The 20,112-nt window shown below is 42.7% G+C and overlaps 1 protein-coding gene across 1 annotated transcript; it reads left to right on the top strand.

The window, feature by feature from the left end:
• Positions 1-283: 283 nt before the first annotated feature.
• On the top strand, positions 284-11,986 carry CAVIN2 (caveolae associated protein 2). Its single transcript, XM_077830352.1, has 2 exons — positions 284-763; positions 11,195-11,986. The coding sequence occupies exons 1-2, from the start codon at positions 284-286 to the stop codon at positions 11,984-11,986; spliced, it is 1,272 nt and encodes a 423-aa protein (XP_077686478.1).
• Positions 11,987-20,112: the final 8,126 nt, after the last annotated feature.

Below are 20,112 nucleotides of genomic sequence, written 5' to 3'. Positions count from 1 at the left end.
AGGCGAAGGCAACCCCCCCCCCACACACACACACCCCCACCCGGCTCCGGGATTGGTTTCCTCGCTGGGGAGGGGACTCGGAAGCGCGCGTGTGTCGCACAAAGTTGAGCGGAGCCCGGCGTTGGCGGACTCTCGCCTCCCACTGGGTGGGGAGCGGGGGAGCCTTTAAGAGAGGCTGGCAGCGCGGCGGGCAGAGCGCGTCCAGCGGCGGCCGCCGGCGGGTCCCCACCAGGAAGGAGCGCGGCAGAGCAGGCCGCCCGGGGCCCTGGCCGTGCTCCCCGCCATGGGCGAGGATGGGGCGCAGGCCGAGAGGAGCGGCGCCCACGCTCCGCCGAGCTCCGAGGAGCAGCTGGAGCCGAGCCCCAGCCCGGAGCCCTCGGGCAGCCCCAGCCCGCTGCCCGCAGCGCCGGGCGAGGCGATCCGGGAGGGCTCGCAGGTGAACGCCATCACCGTGCTCACGCTGCTGGACAAGCTGGTGAACATGCTGGACTCGGTGCAGGAGAAGCAGCTCAGGATGGAGCAGCGGCAGATCGAGCTGGAGGGCTCGGTGAAGGGCATCCAGGGCGACCTGAGCAAGCTGTGCAAGCACCACGCCTCCACCGGCAACGCGGTCAGCAAGCTGCTGGAGAAGTCGCGCAAGGTCAGCGCGCACACCCGCGAGGTGCGGGAGCGCATGGAGCGCCAGTGCGCGCAGGTCCGGCGGCTGGAGAGCAACCACGCGCAGCTGCTGCGCCGCAACCGCTTCAAGGTGCTCATCTTCCAGGTGAGTCCGGCGGGGCGGGCTGGACCCTGCTGCTCCCCCACCCGCCGCTCTCCCGCCCCGGCCCCCGCCCCCGCCCCAGGGGGCGCCTGGCGCCTTCCGTCCTCTCCCTCTCGCCCCTGGCCCTGGCAAGGGGCAGGTGGTTGGAGGCGCTCAGCCGCCTCCGCTCTTTCTCCCATAGCCACTCCGGCCAGGGCTGGTGGAGAGCCCAGTGCCTTCATCTACCCTTGGGCCGCTGAAAAGGCGAGGCCCGCTCCAGCGGCGGGGCTCCCAGGCGTGGCCTCTCACCCCCGCTCCCTCTGTGCGGCGGCGATTAGTTCCCTTCGCTCCCTGGTGAGAAATGTCACGCACGGCGCTGTACAGAACTTCTCAACTCCTCGCCCTTGTGCGAGGCATGGGCTTCCCCCTAGCCATGCCTTTGCCAGACACTTCAGAGCTGCAGGTGCGCCCCCCGGGAGAACACCCTACTGAATTAAATGTGTGTAACCTGTGCCGTTTCCCTTGGAGCTACCTGCATTGGCCAGGGCAGTGCTGCCCAAGGATGGCTCTTAGGAGAGACCTGGCTTTCTCATGGAAATACACTGTTCATCTCAATCGTCCTAGGGCCACACACAAAGAATGCTCAGATTCATCATCTGTAGAACACAAGTCCTTTTTACAGGGATACAAATACTTTCCAGACCAGTGCTGTGGTGAACTATGCTCACTTCCCCTTGTACAAAACATGCACTGTTCCCCCCCACCCCCGGCGCAATATATATTCTCTATCACTACTATTGGTGCTTAACTAGCAAGAACACTCCAATTCACTGGCCCATGAAAGTAGGGGGCTCTTTATACATTTTGCATCTCTGTACCACACCTAACACAAGTCACAGATTCATTACCATTCTGCAATACCGCTACGTTATCATGCATACACACATTTTCCACTTCAGAATTACTAGCACCTCCGCAGTGTGGGCACACATTCATGGCCAATAAGTCTGTGTATTTTAGCATGGACAGTTTGTAACTTTTATGCATGCAACAGTTCTTAAGAAAGCATGCACAGAAAACTCTGCATTTCACCAACCAGTTTATGTTGGCTGCCCCCCAGGAAGGGGAAGGAATCCATTGCTGCTGTTATGGTTTCATTGCAGCACAAGAGGAGCTAGTGGAAACTTTGAGAGAGCGCATAATTCAATAGTTAACTCTTTGAGGTCACAACTGGGAAAAAGTAACCTTCCCGTTTTGATCAAGTAAGTAGAATACTTAGAATATTAAGAGTTCTTGTTGCCCTCGACAAAATGCCAACTTTGATTTTTAGGTGGACCCCAGCATATTCCGCAATCTATTAAAAACACAGTTGTAAAACTCAGCTTTCTGTTTGTCAGCCTTTCGGTGGTATGAACGAACAGTTTGCATATTTTCTCCTTTTTAAGCAATGATGTGGATTGTACACAACATGAATTTTAACCAAGTACGGGACGTGCCTTTTACTTCTAAAAAGTGTCATTGAAATTTTGTTTCAGGAAAATCCGATTTGACTTCAGCTAGTTAAATGCTGAAGTGTAAATTTATCTTTTATGCTGTTAAATATCATGTTAGATTATATATTCCACTTTTATATATACCTTTTTTTTTTAATCAGGGTAGTACTAGATTTAAAGATTTGGCAGGCTTAATTAATCTACAGCCCATTCCCTTAGGAAAGACCCCACCTTGCTGCTTATTATTCTCTTGAAGCTATAAGTTAGTATTTTAAAGACAGATGAGGAAGAGATCATGGCATATATAGACATATATGGTCTTTTCCACCTCAAAAGCAACTAAAAAGCTGACCATGTACCAGATGTATTAAAAGAGATGCAGTACCTGGGTTTTTAAAAAGAATTTCAGATATTTTATCGAAATTTAAAATAGTACTATTTCAGGGATCAGATACCAAAAGATGGGTTTGAGATACAGAATTTAGATTTTAAACCTTTAAATTTGGGGTGGGGTTGGCTCTAAAGTTTTGATTTGATCCAGATGTTTATTATTATTTATATTACAGTAGCATCCAGAGATCTGTCAGAATCAGGGCATCATTATGCTAGGGGCTATACAATTTTTTTCAAAAAACAGACATCCTTTTCTCTAGAGAATGTGCATTGTAGGATTATGAAAAGACACAACAGGTGGAAGAAACAGACAAAAGGACGGAGTAAGGGTGAGATACTGGCTCAGTTCACTTCTTGTCTTGCTGTGTGCTGCTGGTAGGGCTTTTTAGGCATCATGGTAAAAGTTAGTCTTGAGGGATTTGAAGGAGGACAAGCCGGTGGCTGAAGAGAAATATTTGCCAAATCAAATCCTCTGAAAAGTTCAGGAACCTTCAAAGTGGAGGTTTTGGCCTGGGCCTTTCTTTAATACCAGGTTCCAAAATGCATGATTGGTCACAAAAGCAAACCAAACAATGCAGCCCCATTTTTGTGAGTGACTGCAGAAGGAAATTCACCTTGTACAGTTCCATCACTCAAAGAGATACCTTCGTACAGAAGGGTGTTGTGTCCTAAATCTCTCTACGGATTCAGAGGACCTGACTCTCCTCTCACTTACGTGAACCAACCCATAGTTGACCCCAGTGTAAATCAGTGGAGCTAACCTGCTGTAAAGCTGGTGTAAATAATAGGAGAATCAAGCCTAAGGCCCTTATTTAGCAAAGAAAAAAAAATCACATTTAACTTCAGTAAATGTATTGCCAAGAGAACAGAGAGACAAGGTAGGTGAGGTAATATCTTTTATTGGATCAGCTTCTACTGATGGAAGGGACAAGTTTTTGAGTTTTGCAGAGCTCTTTTTCAGGTCTGGGGATTGTAACTAGGGTGAATAAGCTAAATACAAGTTAGGACAAATGCTTAAGCATAAGGAGTTCACACATGCTTCAGGGAGACCATTTAATTTAAACTGAAGTGGGCAATTGAGGATTAGATTGATAAGCATACAGGGCACTCCATATCTGACCTCTCAATCCCCATCCTCAAAGGAAACCTGCACACCACCTGCAAAAGACAAGTTTGGAAACTGAAATTCATAGACGCTAGAATTGTGCTAGATACTAAAATCCATGGACTAAGCAGAGACACTGGTTTTATGGTTCATTACAAGAATTTGTTACACACTCTGCTGCCTGCTCACCTTTAGTTGCCCACTTTATTTTAAGTGGTCTTCTACAGCATGCGTGAACCTCTGGTGCCTAACCATCTGGCCTGAGGTTAGCTCGGACACTCTGGTTACCTTCCCCAGATCAGAGAAAGTGCTCTGTGAAACCTGAAAGCTTGACCCTTCCAAAACAGAAGTTGGTCCAATAAAAGATATTACCTCACCCACCTTGTCTCTTTCTCTCATCCTGTGAGCAACATAGACACAACAACATTGCTAAGAGATTGCAATACTACTTGTCAGTAACACAAACCAGCTATTAAAGAGAAACTTGGGTGTCTTGTGGACTGAAGTCCCAGACAAAGGTCTTCTGGCCTGTCACATTTGAGTGGCTGGTGTGAAAGAGCTGTTTGGAGAGGTTGGAATTCTCTCCCAGGAGTGAAGATGGGAGGGGCTGGGATTTTTCCACCCCCAGAGGCTGCGCTGTTCTCTTTCCCAGCTTGTACTCTGCTCAAGGGAGCACACTGACCACACCCTGGCAAGGATCCCAAATGTTGGTCATGATGCTTTTCTGTTGCCTTACTTTCCTTCTGCATAAGCCTGCTAAAAACTGTGTTACCTGGCTTCAGATCTCCCCAAGAGCTGTATGGTGTCTTTAAGAGACATTTAATATGGAAAAGACCTATTAGTCCTCTAGACCAGGGGTGGGCAAACTTTGTATGGAGGGCCAGTTAGGGGAGTCTGCCTCCCCAAACAGCCAGGCATGGCCCAGCCCCTGGCCCTTATTTCCCCACCCCCACCCCCCGGGACTCCTGCCCCATCCAACCCCCCTTGTTCCCTGATGGGCCCCTCGGGACCCCTGCCCCATCCATCCCCCCACCACCACTCCCTGTACCCTGACTGCCCCCCTGACCCCTGCCCCATCTGACCCCTCCTCTCATTCCTGACTGCCCCCTGCCACCCCATCCAACCCCCCCCAACTGCACCCCCGGGACCCCGTCCCCATTCAACTCCCCTGTTCCCCAACCCCTATCCACACCCGCGCCCTCTGACACACACACCCCCCCCCCCCAAACTCCCCTGACCTCTATCCAACCTCCCCGCTCCCTGCCTCCTTATCGCACTGCCTGGAGCACCGGTGACTGGCGGCACGACAGCCGCACTGCCCGGCTGGAGCCAGCTATGCCACCGCGTAGCACAGAGCACCGGGTCAGGCTGGGGTCTGCAGCTGCACTGCCCCAGGAGCTCACAGCCCTGCCACCCACAGCATTGCGCCGGCGGTGCAGTGAACTGTGGCCCCTGGGGGGGGGGGGGGGAGACAGTGGGGGAGGAGCTGGGGGCTAGCCTCCCAGGCCAGGAGCTCAGGCAGGAGGGTCCCATGGGCCGTAGTTTGCCCACCTCTGATCTAGACTGTCCCCCCCAGGAAAAGAATTAAACACAGGAAAAAGCTCAAAAGGATGGATGGATTTGTGTACGACACTGGGCAGGGACCTCTGGGCGAAAGAAGCAATTGCTGCTATGATACAGTATTAATATCAGATTTGTTTTGAAAATGGAATTTGGATATAGGGCAATTTTGTTTAGTTTAGGTTTTATTTTCTGCCACTTAAAAACAAATTTAACTTTCATGCTGTGCGTTTCTCATTAAGGACTCTGTCTCCTGTTTTAGAAAAACAACTTCATGTGAAAATAAAAGCAAAGATTAGGGACTCAATTCTGAATTTGAGTTTGCTCCCTATTGTTGCTTTAACAGGAGCATTGGGTGTGTAAGGAAGACATGATTGAGCTCAGAGTTTGTATTTTCGGAGGACAGGCTGTGAGTTGTTTGCATCGGATTTCCCTCAATGTATACACTCAATATGAAAACACAGTGAGAAAACTATCAATTTGCATATTTTGTATTCAAATGTTTAGGGGTTTTTTCTCCCGAGACGTCCTGTATTGTTCCTAGTTTGCATATTTCTTTAATTGATGCCATATTTTAATGTTGTCACATCTAAACATGTAAGGCTTTAAAAATAATTACAAATACCATAAGTGGTGCAGCAATCTAAAACACTGAAGTGACTGTTTTTAAATCCTTGTTAAGCTTTGGCATTGTTCCTGTCTGTTTTGTTGCAACCGCATGACCAGCACGATTTTGGACTGCATGGATTCAGAACAAATTTTATGCGGTCACACATATATTAAGACAGAGTGAAGGGGGGTGATATAGTAAAATCCAAAATAAAGAGGAATACAGACTAGTGTTTCAATAAAAATCTCTCATTTACTACTGGAGGGGACAGAAAAATATGCTAAATTATAGCTAGGAGTCAGTAAAGTGGTATTCAGGCCCCTTCTAGGCACTGCAGTTAGTGAATATCTGATCCTGAAATGAAGTGAGCAGAGAAAGCCACAGGAAATTAACTGTGTTTGCATTTTGTTGCATCAACCAGCATAACAAACAGCCTTTTGAAAAAGCATCTTCATCTTCAAAAGTAAAGAAAAAAAGAAAATGGGAAAGTAAGCGAGCTATGGCTGATGTGCTGAAAACTATTCACTTATTAGAGAATTTGCCTCTACAGCATCCTGTTTGGTACTGTGCCCACATCCATTTACAAACTCAGGGCTTGTCTACACTACCGCGCGGGGTCGATCTAAGATACACAACTTCAGTTACGTGAATAGCATAGCTGAAGTCAACGTACTTAGATCTACTTACCGCGGTGTCTTCAGTGCAGTGAGTCGACAGCTGACGCTCTCCTGTCAACTCTGCTTGCACTCCTCATTTTGGTGGAGTACCAGAGTCTATGGGAGAGCGCTCAGCAGTTGATTTATCGTGTCAGACATGATAAATCAACTCCCGTTGGATCAATCGCTGCCTGCTGAGCCAGCGGGTAGTGTAGACAAGCTCTTAAAGAGCAGGTGTGGTCTGAGAAAAAGTGGAGGGAGTTAAGGCTGTTCTGAGCAGTAGTAAACTTACTCGACAGAAATCTGCTCTGCATTTGGCAAAACATTCATTTAGAATATTAGATGGTTAAGCATCTAACGGCCCTCTGAAAAATAACAAGGGAGGGGGGCTTGAGAAGTTTTTCTGTATGTGACATGTCCTTTTATTACATAGTCTACTCTAGATGTAGCCAGTTAAATGCTCCTATCTTCCCCAACACAGCGGTTGCAGAGATGTTTGTCTTCAGTGGTGATTCTAGCCATTCCAGGGGTAGGTGATTTAAAAAAAATTCTCACTGTTTGTTATAAAAATTGAACTATGTGAGTGAGTATTTATAGTACGTTATGAATGTGAGGCCTTTCCATAGCTTTTACTACAGAGGAGAAGTATATATCCCCATAAACAAGAGCCCCCAAAACGACTGCGTAAAACCTCTATGCTGACCAAGGACCTGATCTTGCAGAAACTACTCAGGTCAAATTCCTGTTGACTTCAGTGGGAGTTCCACACCCATGGAGCACTTGCAGGATTGTGTCCCAGCTGATGACATTAGAAACAGAATACAGAAAGGCTGCTCCTTAGTTGTGTACAGTAATGACTGATCTGGAAAAATGCAAGCCTTGTTTTAGCTTTCTAAAGGTGAGGGATGGAAGGAAGATATATTCTGATCCCATCTCAGAATTGGTTAGCATATTTCTCCTGGTTTTGATCTAGTCCAAGAGATCAGATGCTTAAATTTTATCTGGAAAAATTAATAGATGGTACTTACATGCTGGAGTTTTAAAGTGAACTACAGTCCTGCAACCTACCTAGCACAACCAAACATAACATAATGGAATTCAGAAGGACTTCTGGGTAGACTGCAGTCAAAGTTCCTGATACCGCATTTAACATGCTCATAGTAATGATTTTTAAAACAGTATTAGCAACAAAGCAGATTTCATTCTAGAGATTTTATTTTATTATAATTTCCATTTTTGTTGTAACTGCTATCTAAGGATCCCATAATGCTTTACAAACATGAATGAGCCAAATCTCAAAACCCACTGAGAGAGGAAAATACTTCCATTTTACAGGTGGAAAAATTGAGGCACAAAGGTTGATTTACACATGAAATCGGTGACAGTGGTGCGAATACAAGCCAGACTTCCTGATTCCCACACTTGTGCTTCAGCCACAAGTACATCCCACCTCTGTAACTTTAAATGAATAATTAGCTGATTATTATGGAGCATTATAGAGGTTATGAATTTTTATCTGTACTGAAAACTGGATGTTCCAGCCTCACCACAAATGGTTTTTAACATTAAAATAAAATGTTTATAGTAATGTTTTTAGAATTTGCAGTACTTCGATTTAACAGTTTAGAAGTGTCACTGAATTGACCTTGAACTGAGCAGTGTTGGTTCATCTCTGGATCAGACTCCGTATATGATCAATTTCATGTGAAACCATTTTGCTATATTAAGATCCCACTCATCTTTCCTCAGACAGAATTCCCAATAAAGTAAAAGGGAGTTCTATCTGAGTAAGGATGGCAGGATTTGGGCCTTTTATTTCATATAGTTCAGCTGTTAAAGCAAATCTTAATAAATCCTAATCAATGTAATTTACAAGTGATTACAAGGTTTCAGACCCTCTGTTCTATTCATTCTTATGCTTGAATATTGGATCATACAGAATTGTACACAAATTCTAATTGTCCAGATTTGGAAAGAATCTGGACAGTTAGGCCAGTAAACTTGTATACTTGATGCCTTATACTTGATTCTGCAAATAGTTGTATTGGGGTCAAATGAGCAATTGTCTGCTCATATAGTCCATATTTCAGTAATCAAATTGGAGAACATTATAAATATTTTAATTGCAGTAAGGGCTTTTTTGGATCGTTAAAGCTGCTGGGATAAATAGTTGCTTTCTGGTCACCGTAAACCAAGTTAAAAATCACAAGACTATATACCGTGCCCATTTACTTACAGTGCTCAGCACCAGAACAAAATCTTTATATGTAAACATGCAGCAAGGGTGACAGTTTTATTAGGATTCCACTGTGGGAAAGGTACAGAGCATTTTGGGAGCGTCATTTGTCCAAGTTTATTATTTATTGTTAGTTCAAGGTCAATAGAATAGTAAAACGTACAAATCTCAAAAGTGTTTTCTATCCTTTTTCTTTTGTAACCTTGAAGAATATTCCTCACACACCAAGCACACTTGTTTAAAATTCTGTTCATAGGCGTATGGATAATTTGTTTCCAGGAAGGCTCTGTAGTGGACTAGCAGCAAAGGAATGTGACTTTATTTTAAAAAACCAAGCCGCATACAAAATGTAGTTTGGTGTTTGCAGTGCATTCATCCAGTCATTCCTGTGCAGCCTCACCAGAAATCTTAACCCCAGAGACCATTTTCTCTAGGGATCACACCCTGTGCTAATGAACAGAGGTTTTGAATTGCATATGGTATTTTTTCCCTTAAATGTTGTCTCTAGCCCACTAAGGACAGACCTGAGGCCATCACATCTGGCACACAGCCCTTTCTATATCTAAAAGAGATGTTTTGAATTCTTTCCCCACAGTCTGTAGCTCTGAACGAGGTGACTGGGGTATCTCCTAAGCTTTGCCAAGTTAAAAATGATAAACTAAGTAATATGAATGCAGAACATGCAGCTATTACAAGGATAGGAAAAGAAATAAAGGAAGTATTGTAGGTTTGCTTGCTTTTCTGTCTTAGGACACAACCCTGCAGAAACTTACTACCTAACGTAGTGCTTACTACTAGGAGATGTCCCCTTTGAACTCCTCATGGCTGCAAGCGCTGTACTCAGTAGTAACTATTTGCAGGAGGCGGCCCTTAATTTCCAGTTCCAGCTCTTTCCCCTGCTCAGTCTGCTCTTTATTTAGAGACTTCTTCTGGAATACATCCCTCCCTGGCCTTTTTTGGTTCTAAAAAATAATATGCAGCTGTTGTCCACCTCAACTGCTTGATGCAAAGAACTACTGTTATTCCCTGGGGCATGGAACATTAGTCACCTTTCATTTTTGCATGATTTTTCACTTTCATTTTTTTAGACGTTTCATAGATGTGTTTAGTTTATATCTCCCATCCTCCATTATCCCCACCCCCCAAATAAAAAAGAAAATCAGTATCATTCCTTCGATCTTGGAAACGCAACATATTCTAATCATCTCGCGCTGGATCAGCTCTCCTACCATAAAACCCACAGGAGACGGAGAAGGGAAACCTGTGCAAAGTTCTTCAGAGTTTTTCCCATGATATTCCATCCAGGGAAAGGAGAGGCTGGGTTCTGACCCACCCAGAAAGGATTTGGGGTTAGACTTCATACAGCTGCCTGAGGGATCTGCAGGAGGCCTGCGCTACCCCACGTGGACACTCTGTGCACCCTCACTAGCTCTGGAGCACTTGTGGCTGCCCATAGGGCCTCCTTTAAAAGCCAATCCTCTCCCCCTTCTGCTGTTTCCTCCTCTCCTCCCAGAGCTCAACCCTGCAGAGCACTGTTCCATCCAGAGGAAGCCGGGACATGGGCAGGGTGAGAGCAACATGCCAAAGGTCTCGTCCTCGTGTGAATCAAGGTGGTCAAAATCCGGCTCCATCAAACTGTTCCAGCAGTGTTCAAGCTACTGCAATCAAAGTTCAACAGAACTAAAAATATTGGACATATTGTCAGTGGCAGTAAAACACTGAAATCAATGAGGCTTAACCATTTACACCAGCTAAGGATGTGGTCCGTTCTTTACAAACATACTTTACCAACTTTTAGCAACCTCTCAAACACAATTAATCCTACTTTCCATGCATATTGCACTTTCCAGCTGAGGATCTCAAAACACATTTTAAGGAAATAAGACTCGCTATACCTGTGTCATAGGTCAGCAGTATATCCCTATTTTATAGACAGGGAAACTGAAGCACAGAGAGGTTATATGACTTGCCTGAGGTCATGTGGTGAGTGTGATGGAACCAAGAATTGAACCCAAACTTCCCAGTGCTCAGTCTCATGCCTTAACCACAACCCTACCCTTTTTCTCTAGCATTAGATTTACAGCTTTGTAGTTAAACCCTTATTAGTAATATCTAATTTAAATGACAGAATAGGATTGATTCATATTCTATATGTATATATTCTGAGCCCTCTGAAACTGGAATATCACAGTTGGCCCCTCATTTGCCTCAAGCTGTACAGCGGAATGGCTGAGAGGCTTTTGAGTGACTTCTTGCTGGCTAAATATACCAAAACAATAAAAAATGCTCAGCTTCCTTCATCTCATTGTAAAAAAACAATGTAACATTGTGCAAGGTTATGCTTTGTTTATCAAATTTGTGTCCTGTGAACTATGAAACTCAAATATTGTCCTCTCTTTCAGGAGGAAAATGAGATTCCTGCCAATGTGTTTGTGAAAGAACCAGTTCCCAGTATTACAGAAGGAAAGGAAGAGTCTGTGGATGAGAACAAAACTCTGGAAGAAACCTTGCATACGGTGGAGCTGTCGTCCGATGATGAAATGCCTCATGACGAAGATGGTCTGGATGACAGCATAGAGGAAAAAATGGGAGAATCAAGAGCTGAGAAGATAAAAAGATCAAGCCTCAAGAAAGTGGACAGCCTCAAGAAAGCATTTTCTCGCCAAAATATCGAGAAAAAGATGAACAAGATCAGCACAAAAATTGTCTCAGTTGAACGACGGGAGAAGATTAAGAAATCGCTCACTCCACATCATCAGAAATCCTCATCCTCAAAAAGCTCCTCTTTCAAAGTGTCTCCCCTCACATTGAACATGAAGAAAGTCCATGAAGGAGAGACCCCTGCTGAAAATGAAGACAAACCAACAGAAACTACAAGCAGTGAGCAGGCAGTAAATGACGAGACCACCTCGTTTACTGAGGGGCTCTCAGATATCTCACCTCCAACTTCTCTAATTGAGGAAGGCAAAGCAATAGCTGATTCTCTAGAGAAAGAAAGCAGAGAAGGGGACGCGATGATAAACAGCAACATTGAGCTCTCAATTGTTGAAGATGATGAAGAATATGGGACAGCACTAGAAGTTTCTAGCCAGAGACTGTATGACGAAAGAAACAAACCAACCAGTGGGGAAACAGAACAATCTGATGAAGAATCAACTCAAGCAGCTGTTCTCCAAATAGACCAAACTGCATAATAAATCTGAGCCGTCCTTTGTGTTCAGAAATGCAAAAAGGTTTAGTTAAGCGAAGAAGCAGTGTATATTTCTGTTACACATACAACGTATCGGGTGACACCGATTAAGTTTGTTGTTTTCTATGCAGTGCTAATGTATTGCATAGTATTGAGATGCAGAGTGAACAAGGTCTACTATGCAGGCAACCTACAAGGTGCTCCACTCCTATACTAGGTCAAACAGCTGGTAATATTAATTTAGAGTTGCTGCAGTCAGTTGCAATTGGAGAGATCAGGAAAAGAACCTGACCAGGGGAGGCAGACTGGTCAGCTGGATTTTTAAGTTAGATCAGGGAAGTGCTTGGATAATAGTCAAGCAATATTTTTTTCCCTCTTATTGCAGTATTTTGTAGCTGTGTAGTAGTTTTTATATAAACAATGTCACTGAACGCTCTAGCTTAGCTTAGCATATCCGGGACATGGCAAGGCAAGGTAATCGACTCAGTAACTGTTGTATATACACATGTATATTTTATTTTGGGCATGGCTCCATTTTACATTCTGACTAGACGAGCAGACTATGCAAAGGGTGAAATCCTGCCTCCTGAAATCAGTGGGAGTTTTGCCATTGAGTCAGTGGGGCCAGGATTTCACCCAGAGTCTTTTGTTAGTCATTTAATAGAAACAACTGTGTTTATATGGCAAAGGGAGTCATGGTTTTGTAATTCACAGCAGTTTACAGAAATAGATGACTTCAAGGATGAATGTGTAACTAGCTACAGTACTTACCGTGAGATATTAGGTAACGCTTGGCATGTTGGCAAAAACAGTGACAGACATAGAAGCAAGGGATGATATGATAGAAACTTAGAGGCAATATGATGAAAGAGCAGAAGGGGAGAATGTGAAAAAGAAAAGGAAAAAATCTCTGCCAGCATAAAGAATATACACTCATAACACAATTAAATTTCTACTTATTCCTTAGAGCAGTATATTTTCCATCTTTGCACCTGTACCTAAGAATATTTTGAAAATAGCATAACTTATCTATATAAAGACTTTCATATATGTAATGCTATACCTACAGAATAGTTACATAGTTACAGGGATGTAAGGACAATTTTTGTAAAAAGGTAAAGTTTTGTGTTTCTGGTCAGGATGTTGAAGGATAACAGTGTGTTTGCCAAAGAGGCCAATTTATACAAGCCATGGGGTTGGACTCTCCACTAATGTTACAACTTTCACATACAAAAATTACTACATATTCTCAAATTACAGGTTTCAAATTGAGAAAAGGCATTAAAAATGAGGGGTTAAAGAAATTTCATTCTCTTTGAATTTTCATTCCAGCTACTTATAAATGGAAAAAAAAAAAAGGATAAAAACCTTAGTTGCCTTACATCCATGTTATTTTTATGCATTTTTGTTTGTTTTCTGTTTCCTTTTGAATACTGAATTCTTGTTACATAACATTGCACTAACATGTTGCTTCCTTCCTTGTATCTAAAATTACAAATCATTTAAAGTTTTCTAAGAAAAAAAATACACATTACAGTATGCTTACCAGAGATCACACGATGGACATGAGCACTCTCTTGAACCAGTAAATCACGCTGGAAATTAGCCTGGAAGCATAGCGGATTTTAAACAGACACTGTTAAAAGTTAAGCTCTTTATTATATAGTATCATATAAGAACTATCATCTGTAAGAAGAATGATGACATAAATCCATGCAGCTACATTATTTTGTATTAACTAAAATGTAACTCAGTTATTCAATACTTGTAACTAACTACAGATATGATGAAGTAAATAAAAAAAATAATCAAACTAATACAACTATGTCAGTGTTTGGGCAAAGAAATTTTAGAGGTTGGTAAAAACAAAATTAAAGACTAAACATTTACTACTTGAGTTTATGTCCCAATTACATTTATTTCTTGTTCCCTTGTTCTTATTTAGAAATCCAAGAACCATTTCTCAAATTTAACTCTTCAGATATCACCTTACCAGATTGCTAAAGCATCTGAATATTTTCAGACAGCTTGGTGAATTTGATAGTTCCATCTGCATTTTTATTGCATTGTACTAGACTTTTAATACTTTAAATACTCCTACAGGCATAATTGTATTGAACTGTACATTTTGTTTAGTCACACAGATAAATTTGTGTCTTCTAGAGTGCCACATAGCCTTACTAGACTTAATTTTACAGACAGGTCAAAGCTTACATGTTTAACCTTTTATGGACCAATTGTCAACTTCTTGCAGCCATGAAATGCTAGCCAGGGAACCCAACAATGTCTGTTTTGTTCCTCCCTATAAGCTTTAATTCAGATAGTACTACTGAAAAAATTAGCAGTCAGACATGTTTTGTCATGTTTTACAACACTGGACTTAATTACATGCTTGGTGTTCTAAGAGCTTTAAAACCCCCTACAATAGGAACTGCAGGTGTTCAAAATCAGCCCAATAGAGAATTAGTACAAATAATTACTTTAAGAAACATTGTATGCACAGGGATTAGTTTTAGGGCCAGAATTTAACTTATTTCTAAGATTATATATTTATACATTTACAAGGACTAACAGGTCTGTAATCCTAGCAACATAAAATTATCTTTGTATAAAATTCATAAGTTTATTCTGTTTTCTGCTATCTGCTGTACTGCATCCCATAACAGAGAGAAATTCCTTTGTTCCAAGCTATCTTAAAGTCCCTTTCTGTCTTTGAGTTCCATGACTCCTGAAAATGAATATTAGTCCCTATAATATACTTTTATGGCCAAATGTCTGCAGTGGCAGCATGATATTTTTTCAAAAAAAAAAACCCCAAACATTAAAATATGTGATGGCCAACCTGACAGCTTACAGATTTCACCCAGGGGCATGATTATTCTTTTTTGTGATGACAGGTATTTATATATTTAAGCAAAGGTGCAGCTACTTCTCTGGACACCCTTGATATCATGCAAAATATGTAGGTCTCTTAACGTGAGTTTTGTGCAAAGATAAGTACAGTAAGGACCATATGGCAGAAATACTTATGTTAGTGGCAGCCTATAGCTGCTGGTGCTTCTATTTCCAGTGCCATAAAAACTGCTCACTTTCCTATCCACTTCTGGGTAAAAAGGCAAGGAGCATCCCTTTGACCTTCATATGCTATCTCTGGCACTGGACACTATAAGAAGACACCTCTGTGAAAAGACATGGGAATATGGGCCTTCTCTATCCTTTTATTATCAAAAAAGGAGATCTGGATTGAGGGCTTGCACTACAAAAGCTTTGTTGATCAAAAAGAAAGAACATATACATGCCAGAAGTTATGGTATTTTTACACTCTTTAAATTGAAGAAATTAAAATACAGTTTTCCATCTGGGCTGGTCACCTCTATGGTGATAAAATTAATTGATGGCCATACAAGTTATAGCGTGGGTATGCTCAGAAAAGCTAGTGCAAAAATGCCCCCTTGTTAGTGAACATACCTGCTGACAATGGGACCAGTCCAACAGCCACTAATGTCAGTGGAAAGACTCCCATTGACTTCAGTGGGTTTAGATTGGGCTCTGAGAATCACATTATGCCCCAGAGCCATACATACACTTCCCATTGATAGGAGGACATGATATGGCTCTGTATCTCCCTAATCCTATTCGCTTAGTTCATCGACAGAATAAATAGTTTTACTGCCGTCAGCAGCGCAGAGCCAACACAGCTGCAGAAAAGCAAGCTCTATTCTGCTTTGACTGCTGCATCATTAGCAAAATTTCTAGCTAAGTTCTGATTCCAGGGTCTTTACTGTTGCTAATTACATACAAAGGAGAGAACACAGCTCGATTTTCAGATACATTGAGGTTGCAGTTGGGAAAAAAAACAACCTTGTTTTGAACCTGTAACCTGAGCAAACGTGCTGCAGAAGCCACTGATGGAATACGAACATGAAATGGCAAACTGTCATTTTCACAGCCAATTTTCCTACCATACCTCATCATTGAAAGTGCTGGAGGGCAACTGCGGTTTGCAAACCCATCCCTTCTAATTATGTTTTCCCCTAAAGGTGAGTAAGATAAGATGGGCTAGATTCAGGGGTGTAAAGTTTGCACTTCTCTGTGCCACCTCAATCCCCTGCTTGCTAGTGGGAAGATTAATCTCAAAGAAGGCCACCTACCTTTGTTAGTGCTTGGCTTATGTTCATAGCTGGAGCTCCTTAGGAGACTGCAAATGCTGAATCTACAGGGGCTACACTCTGCTTCTGATCCCTGCCCCTCTCATTCCCAGGCTAGTGGAAGAGAGGCTGTACCTTCTTTCTGCTGCTTTGGAGTTTCTATTGCTGGAGTCCTGTGCCAGCATCAACCCCAGGTGGAATCTAACTGTATGTGTGTAGAATCCTTAAGACATTTGTGCCTCTTTTTCCGATTTCTCTGCCCTTTTTTTCCAACCATGTCCCCTTCCTTTTCCCCTCCCACTCATGCTGCTGTTTGAGGTACACACTAAATTCACTCTAACTTTTCTAATTGTGTATGTTTTGATTTAACCATCAGTTTAACCTTCAGTGTCTCTTGTGTGGGCATCCCAAATACTGAATTACATTGTTCTAACACAAAATGAATCTGGTAGAGTTTTCTATTTATCTTTCTTTCAAATGACCTTTGGCGCTAACCTCCTTTTCCATAGCAACACAAAAGGGAACAAACTATGAGTCATAATTTCTCTGGAGGAGACTCTTTTTGGGGGGGTAATTTTAATCATTCTGTCATTCCTAAAATATATTAGCTGATTTATAGTTCTGGCATGCCAGCTTTTGATTCTGTTTCTTCTTTCTGTATGTTCAGATGAGGTCTCCATTACGCTTTTTTGCTGTGTGATTGTGACAAGACTGAGCTAGAGATTAAATAATAATACATTTGACCCTAATTGTAATTTTCTGGGTCTATAAGCTCCCATAGCATTCAGTTTTCCGACCAAAAAATAGTTGTTTGCCTGAGTTTTAATAATTTTAAATGATACTGATCTGCATTAAAAAAAACACGTGTGCCTTTCAACGTGCTTTGTAAATCAGGTTCTGCCAGCTGGATTGGATCCCATCTGAAAACCACTACATATCATACTTCATGGCTGTTAACCGGGAGGCATGCTATGCTGTCAGGAAGTAGCTTTACATTCTCCCACATTTCTGCTCACATGTAATGGTGGCAAAATACAGCCTGAAATAAACTATATCTGTCTCAGAGCAAGAGGAGTAGAGCACTCTGTGCTTCCATGAGTGGGGACCTGGCTTAGGAACAACCTGTTGTAAACAGTACACTCCTTGGGGCACCTCTGTGGAGTGGAGATATCAAAGAGATGATATGACTGTGTTTGAGGGAGTCTAACTGCCAGCTACATTCCACTTCCAGCATAATCTGCTATGGCGTGGAGTGAAGGATTCAAGACGCCCTGCGGTGCAATCCACCCCTTTACTTCAATAGGAGTAGGACTAGAGGCCTAGCGGGAAAGTGGATTGGTAACAGAAAAACAAAATTGGTCAACGGCCATAACCTCGAATGAAGAGGCAGATAGGAGTGTAAACCAGAGCTTTCGTACCACGTCAAAATCCTAGCACCAGCATTTACAATGTATTCATTACCCAAAAGACTTCATTAACACAGAGTTAAGATTACCCAGTTCTGCCTCATGCCTTTCCAGAATATGGAAGCACCCACCAACTCAGACCTGTCACAAATGGGCCACACCCACCCACAACTAAATACATAGCTAGGTTAGAAAACCAGAATGGCACAGTCAACGTAATGCCAACTGCACCGCACACCCTTCACTCCTCCCTCTTTAGGCTAAACTCAAACCTCTGCAAAATAGGAAATAGGGGGTCAAGATAATGCCTCCCACACCACACCTCTACACTGCCCCCTTTCATGGAGGCCTGGAAGGGAGATCACAGGACCATAATCATGCCAAAGATATGGAGGAAAGTGAAGAAGAGTACTTTGGGGAACCCTTAAGGACTTCAAAGTTGTCCAAGCTTTATTAATTGTCACAAAGACATCACCTTCGCTTATCCCTCAATGAACCTGGTGGTCCAGTGATGGGTAAACAAACGTTATTTCTCTCCAGAGCAACGATGCAGCACAGAGGACAGGAGGGTACGTGAGAGTGTGGATAGCAGTGCAGATCTGGAGTTGTGGGCACTGAGAATAAGCAAGGGATTGTTAGGACAGGGTAAAGTATTCCTATATTGCCTGTCCCACTTGATATCCCTCGTGGGATGGTTCTTGTGGTGCTAATGCTGGCTGTGGTAGCCAGCATCGAGGACTCTCCAAATCATTACTGCTCAACATAGCACAGTGAGGCATAGTAGAAATGTCTGACTAGGGGTGGTGAAGTGGATTTGTGGCAAGTACATATAACTTCTTTATTCACAGTGCCTATTGCCATCTCCACAGGGGCAGAGTTAAGGTGGTGTCGTGTCTAACTAATACCCCTGCTATTTCTAGATCACTTCTTAAAGTGTAAGAAACACTAAGACCAAACATTTCAAATTGGGGTGCCTAAATCCAGGTTCCTAAATCCATCTGAAGGCACCTAGCGAGACATGGCCTGATTTCCAGAGGTGCTAAGCAACAGCAGCTTCCATAGAGTTCAGTGGCAGCTCAGGTTGCTGTGAACTTCTGAAGATGAGGCTCTTGGTACTTGGGTACCCACAGACTACCTGGATTTAGGAGCTTAAGTTTAAGGCATCCAGATTGAACATTTTGAACTAATTTTATAGGAAGATGACTTCAGCACTCAGATGGAGTGATGGAGATACAAAGCCGTGAGTCAGAGAGGAGGTTACCCTGATGACTGAAAGTCTTAAGAGATGATAGGTCATCTAAGACCTTTGTGCATATTATTCCTATGTAAATTTTAAAGAAGGGATTTTCTGTTCCCACAGCCTGCAGCATGCTTTTTCAAAGAATGGCTGCTCTGAGGCTTAGAATTTGTGTGTGGAGTATTCATGCATGCTGCTGTACATGCCCTTAAAGTAACAACTAAACATGCTACATGAGAGAGCGCGGTGGAAAGGCTACAATTTTGTTTTAGTGGATATCCTCATGTTATTAATATCTAAAACAAATTCATGAGCTATGTCATAGTTTTAATATATCCCATATATGTGCACCCATTTTAAAGTAGGGGGAGCTCCTGGAAAAATGTTTGTGTTTTTCTGTAGAGTCACAAAAGTCCCTCATAAAACAATACTGAAAAGACTTGTGGGATCTTATAAATCTGCTAGATGTTTTGGTGTGTTCTCATTACTTCTCAGATTTATGACAGCACAAATTGGGGGGAATGGAGAGAGGGAGAGACAGGGAGAAGTATGAGAGAGAGAAAATAGGATAGTAAGAAAAGCCCTTATGAGAGAATGGATGCGTGTGTGTATGTAAGAGGCAGGACGTGTGTTTGAGATATGGAAGTGTGTGTCTGCCTGTGGGAGAGAGAACAGGGGGCATTGTTAGGAAGGAAACAATACAGAGGTCACTGAATAGGGAATGGAGCACAAAACGAGACAGGGTGTAGGGAAGGAAAACAACACGGAGACCTAAAAGGGGGGGGGGGAGAGAGAAACTAGAAAATAGATTATGACGACAATAAAAACAGAGAAAACACAAAAGAAGAGAAGAGACGGTAGGAGCTAGATTAGAAAAATAAAAGGATGGAACTGGGAACTTGAGAATAAAGGAAATAAAGCAGCTGAAAAGGGATGTGGGGGCAACTCTAAGGTAAAAAACTAGAATGAGGCAAGAATTGTATTTGTTTATTTATGCCTATCCCTGCATGGTAAGCTGTATTTTAGAGAACTCTTAGGAAATGGGTCTGAAAATGACTTTTTTAAATTATGGAATATTAGTCTCACATACTTCTCACCTACCAAGGGCATCAAAATATTTGAATCTGATCCTGCTGTGACCCAGAATAAAGAAAGCCCCAACACAGGGCAACTGATGGTGCAGCAGAGGAAGAAAAAGGACTCTGCCCTCAGTTATATATCCATGCAACCTCACTGAGTTTTCAAGAATGTTTACTTCAAATGCTGCTAAGAGCAGGAATTGGCTTCCTATTTTTGAGACATTTAAACTTATTCCACACACTGAGTACAGAAGAACTCC

The sequence above is a fragment of the Eretmochelys imbricata genome, chromosome 11 (assembly GCF_965152235.1).
Source record: "Eretmochelys imbricata isolate rEreImb1 chromosome 11, rEreImb1.hap1, whole genome shotgun sequence".
Classification (NCBI taxonomy): Eukaryota; Metazoa; Chordata; order Testudines; family Cheloniidae; genus Eretmochelys; species Eretmochelys imbricata.
Note: the sequence above shows the minus strand (reverse complement) of the source record. Positions and strands in the feature narration are given on the sequence as shown.

Bases quoted from the DNA above. Each gene is read 5' to 3' on its own strand.
- CAVIN2 (XM_077830352.1), top strand. From the start codon at position 284: ATGGGCGAGGATGGGGCGCAGGCCGAGAGGAGCGGCGCCCACGCTCCG. The intron at 764-11,194 runs GTGAGTCCGGCG...CCTCTCTTTCAG, and splicing joins TCAAGGTGCTCATCTTCCAG to GAGGAAAATGAGATTCCTGC.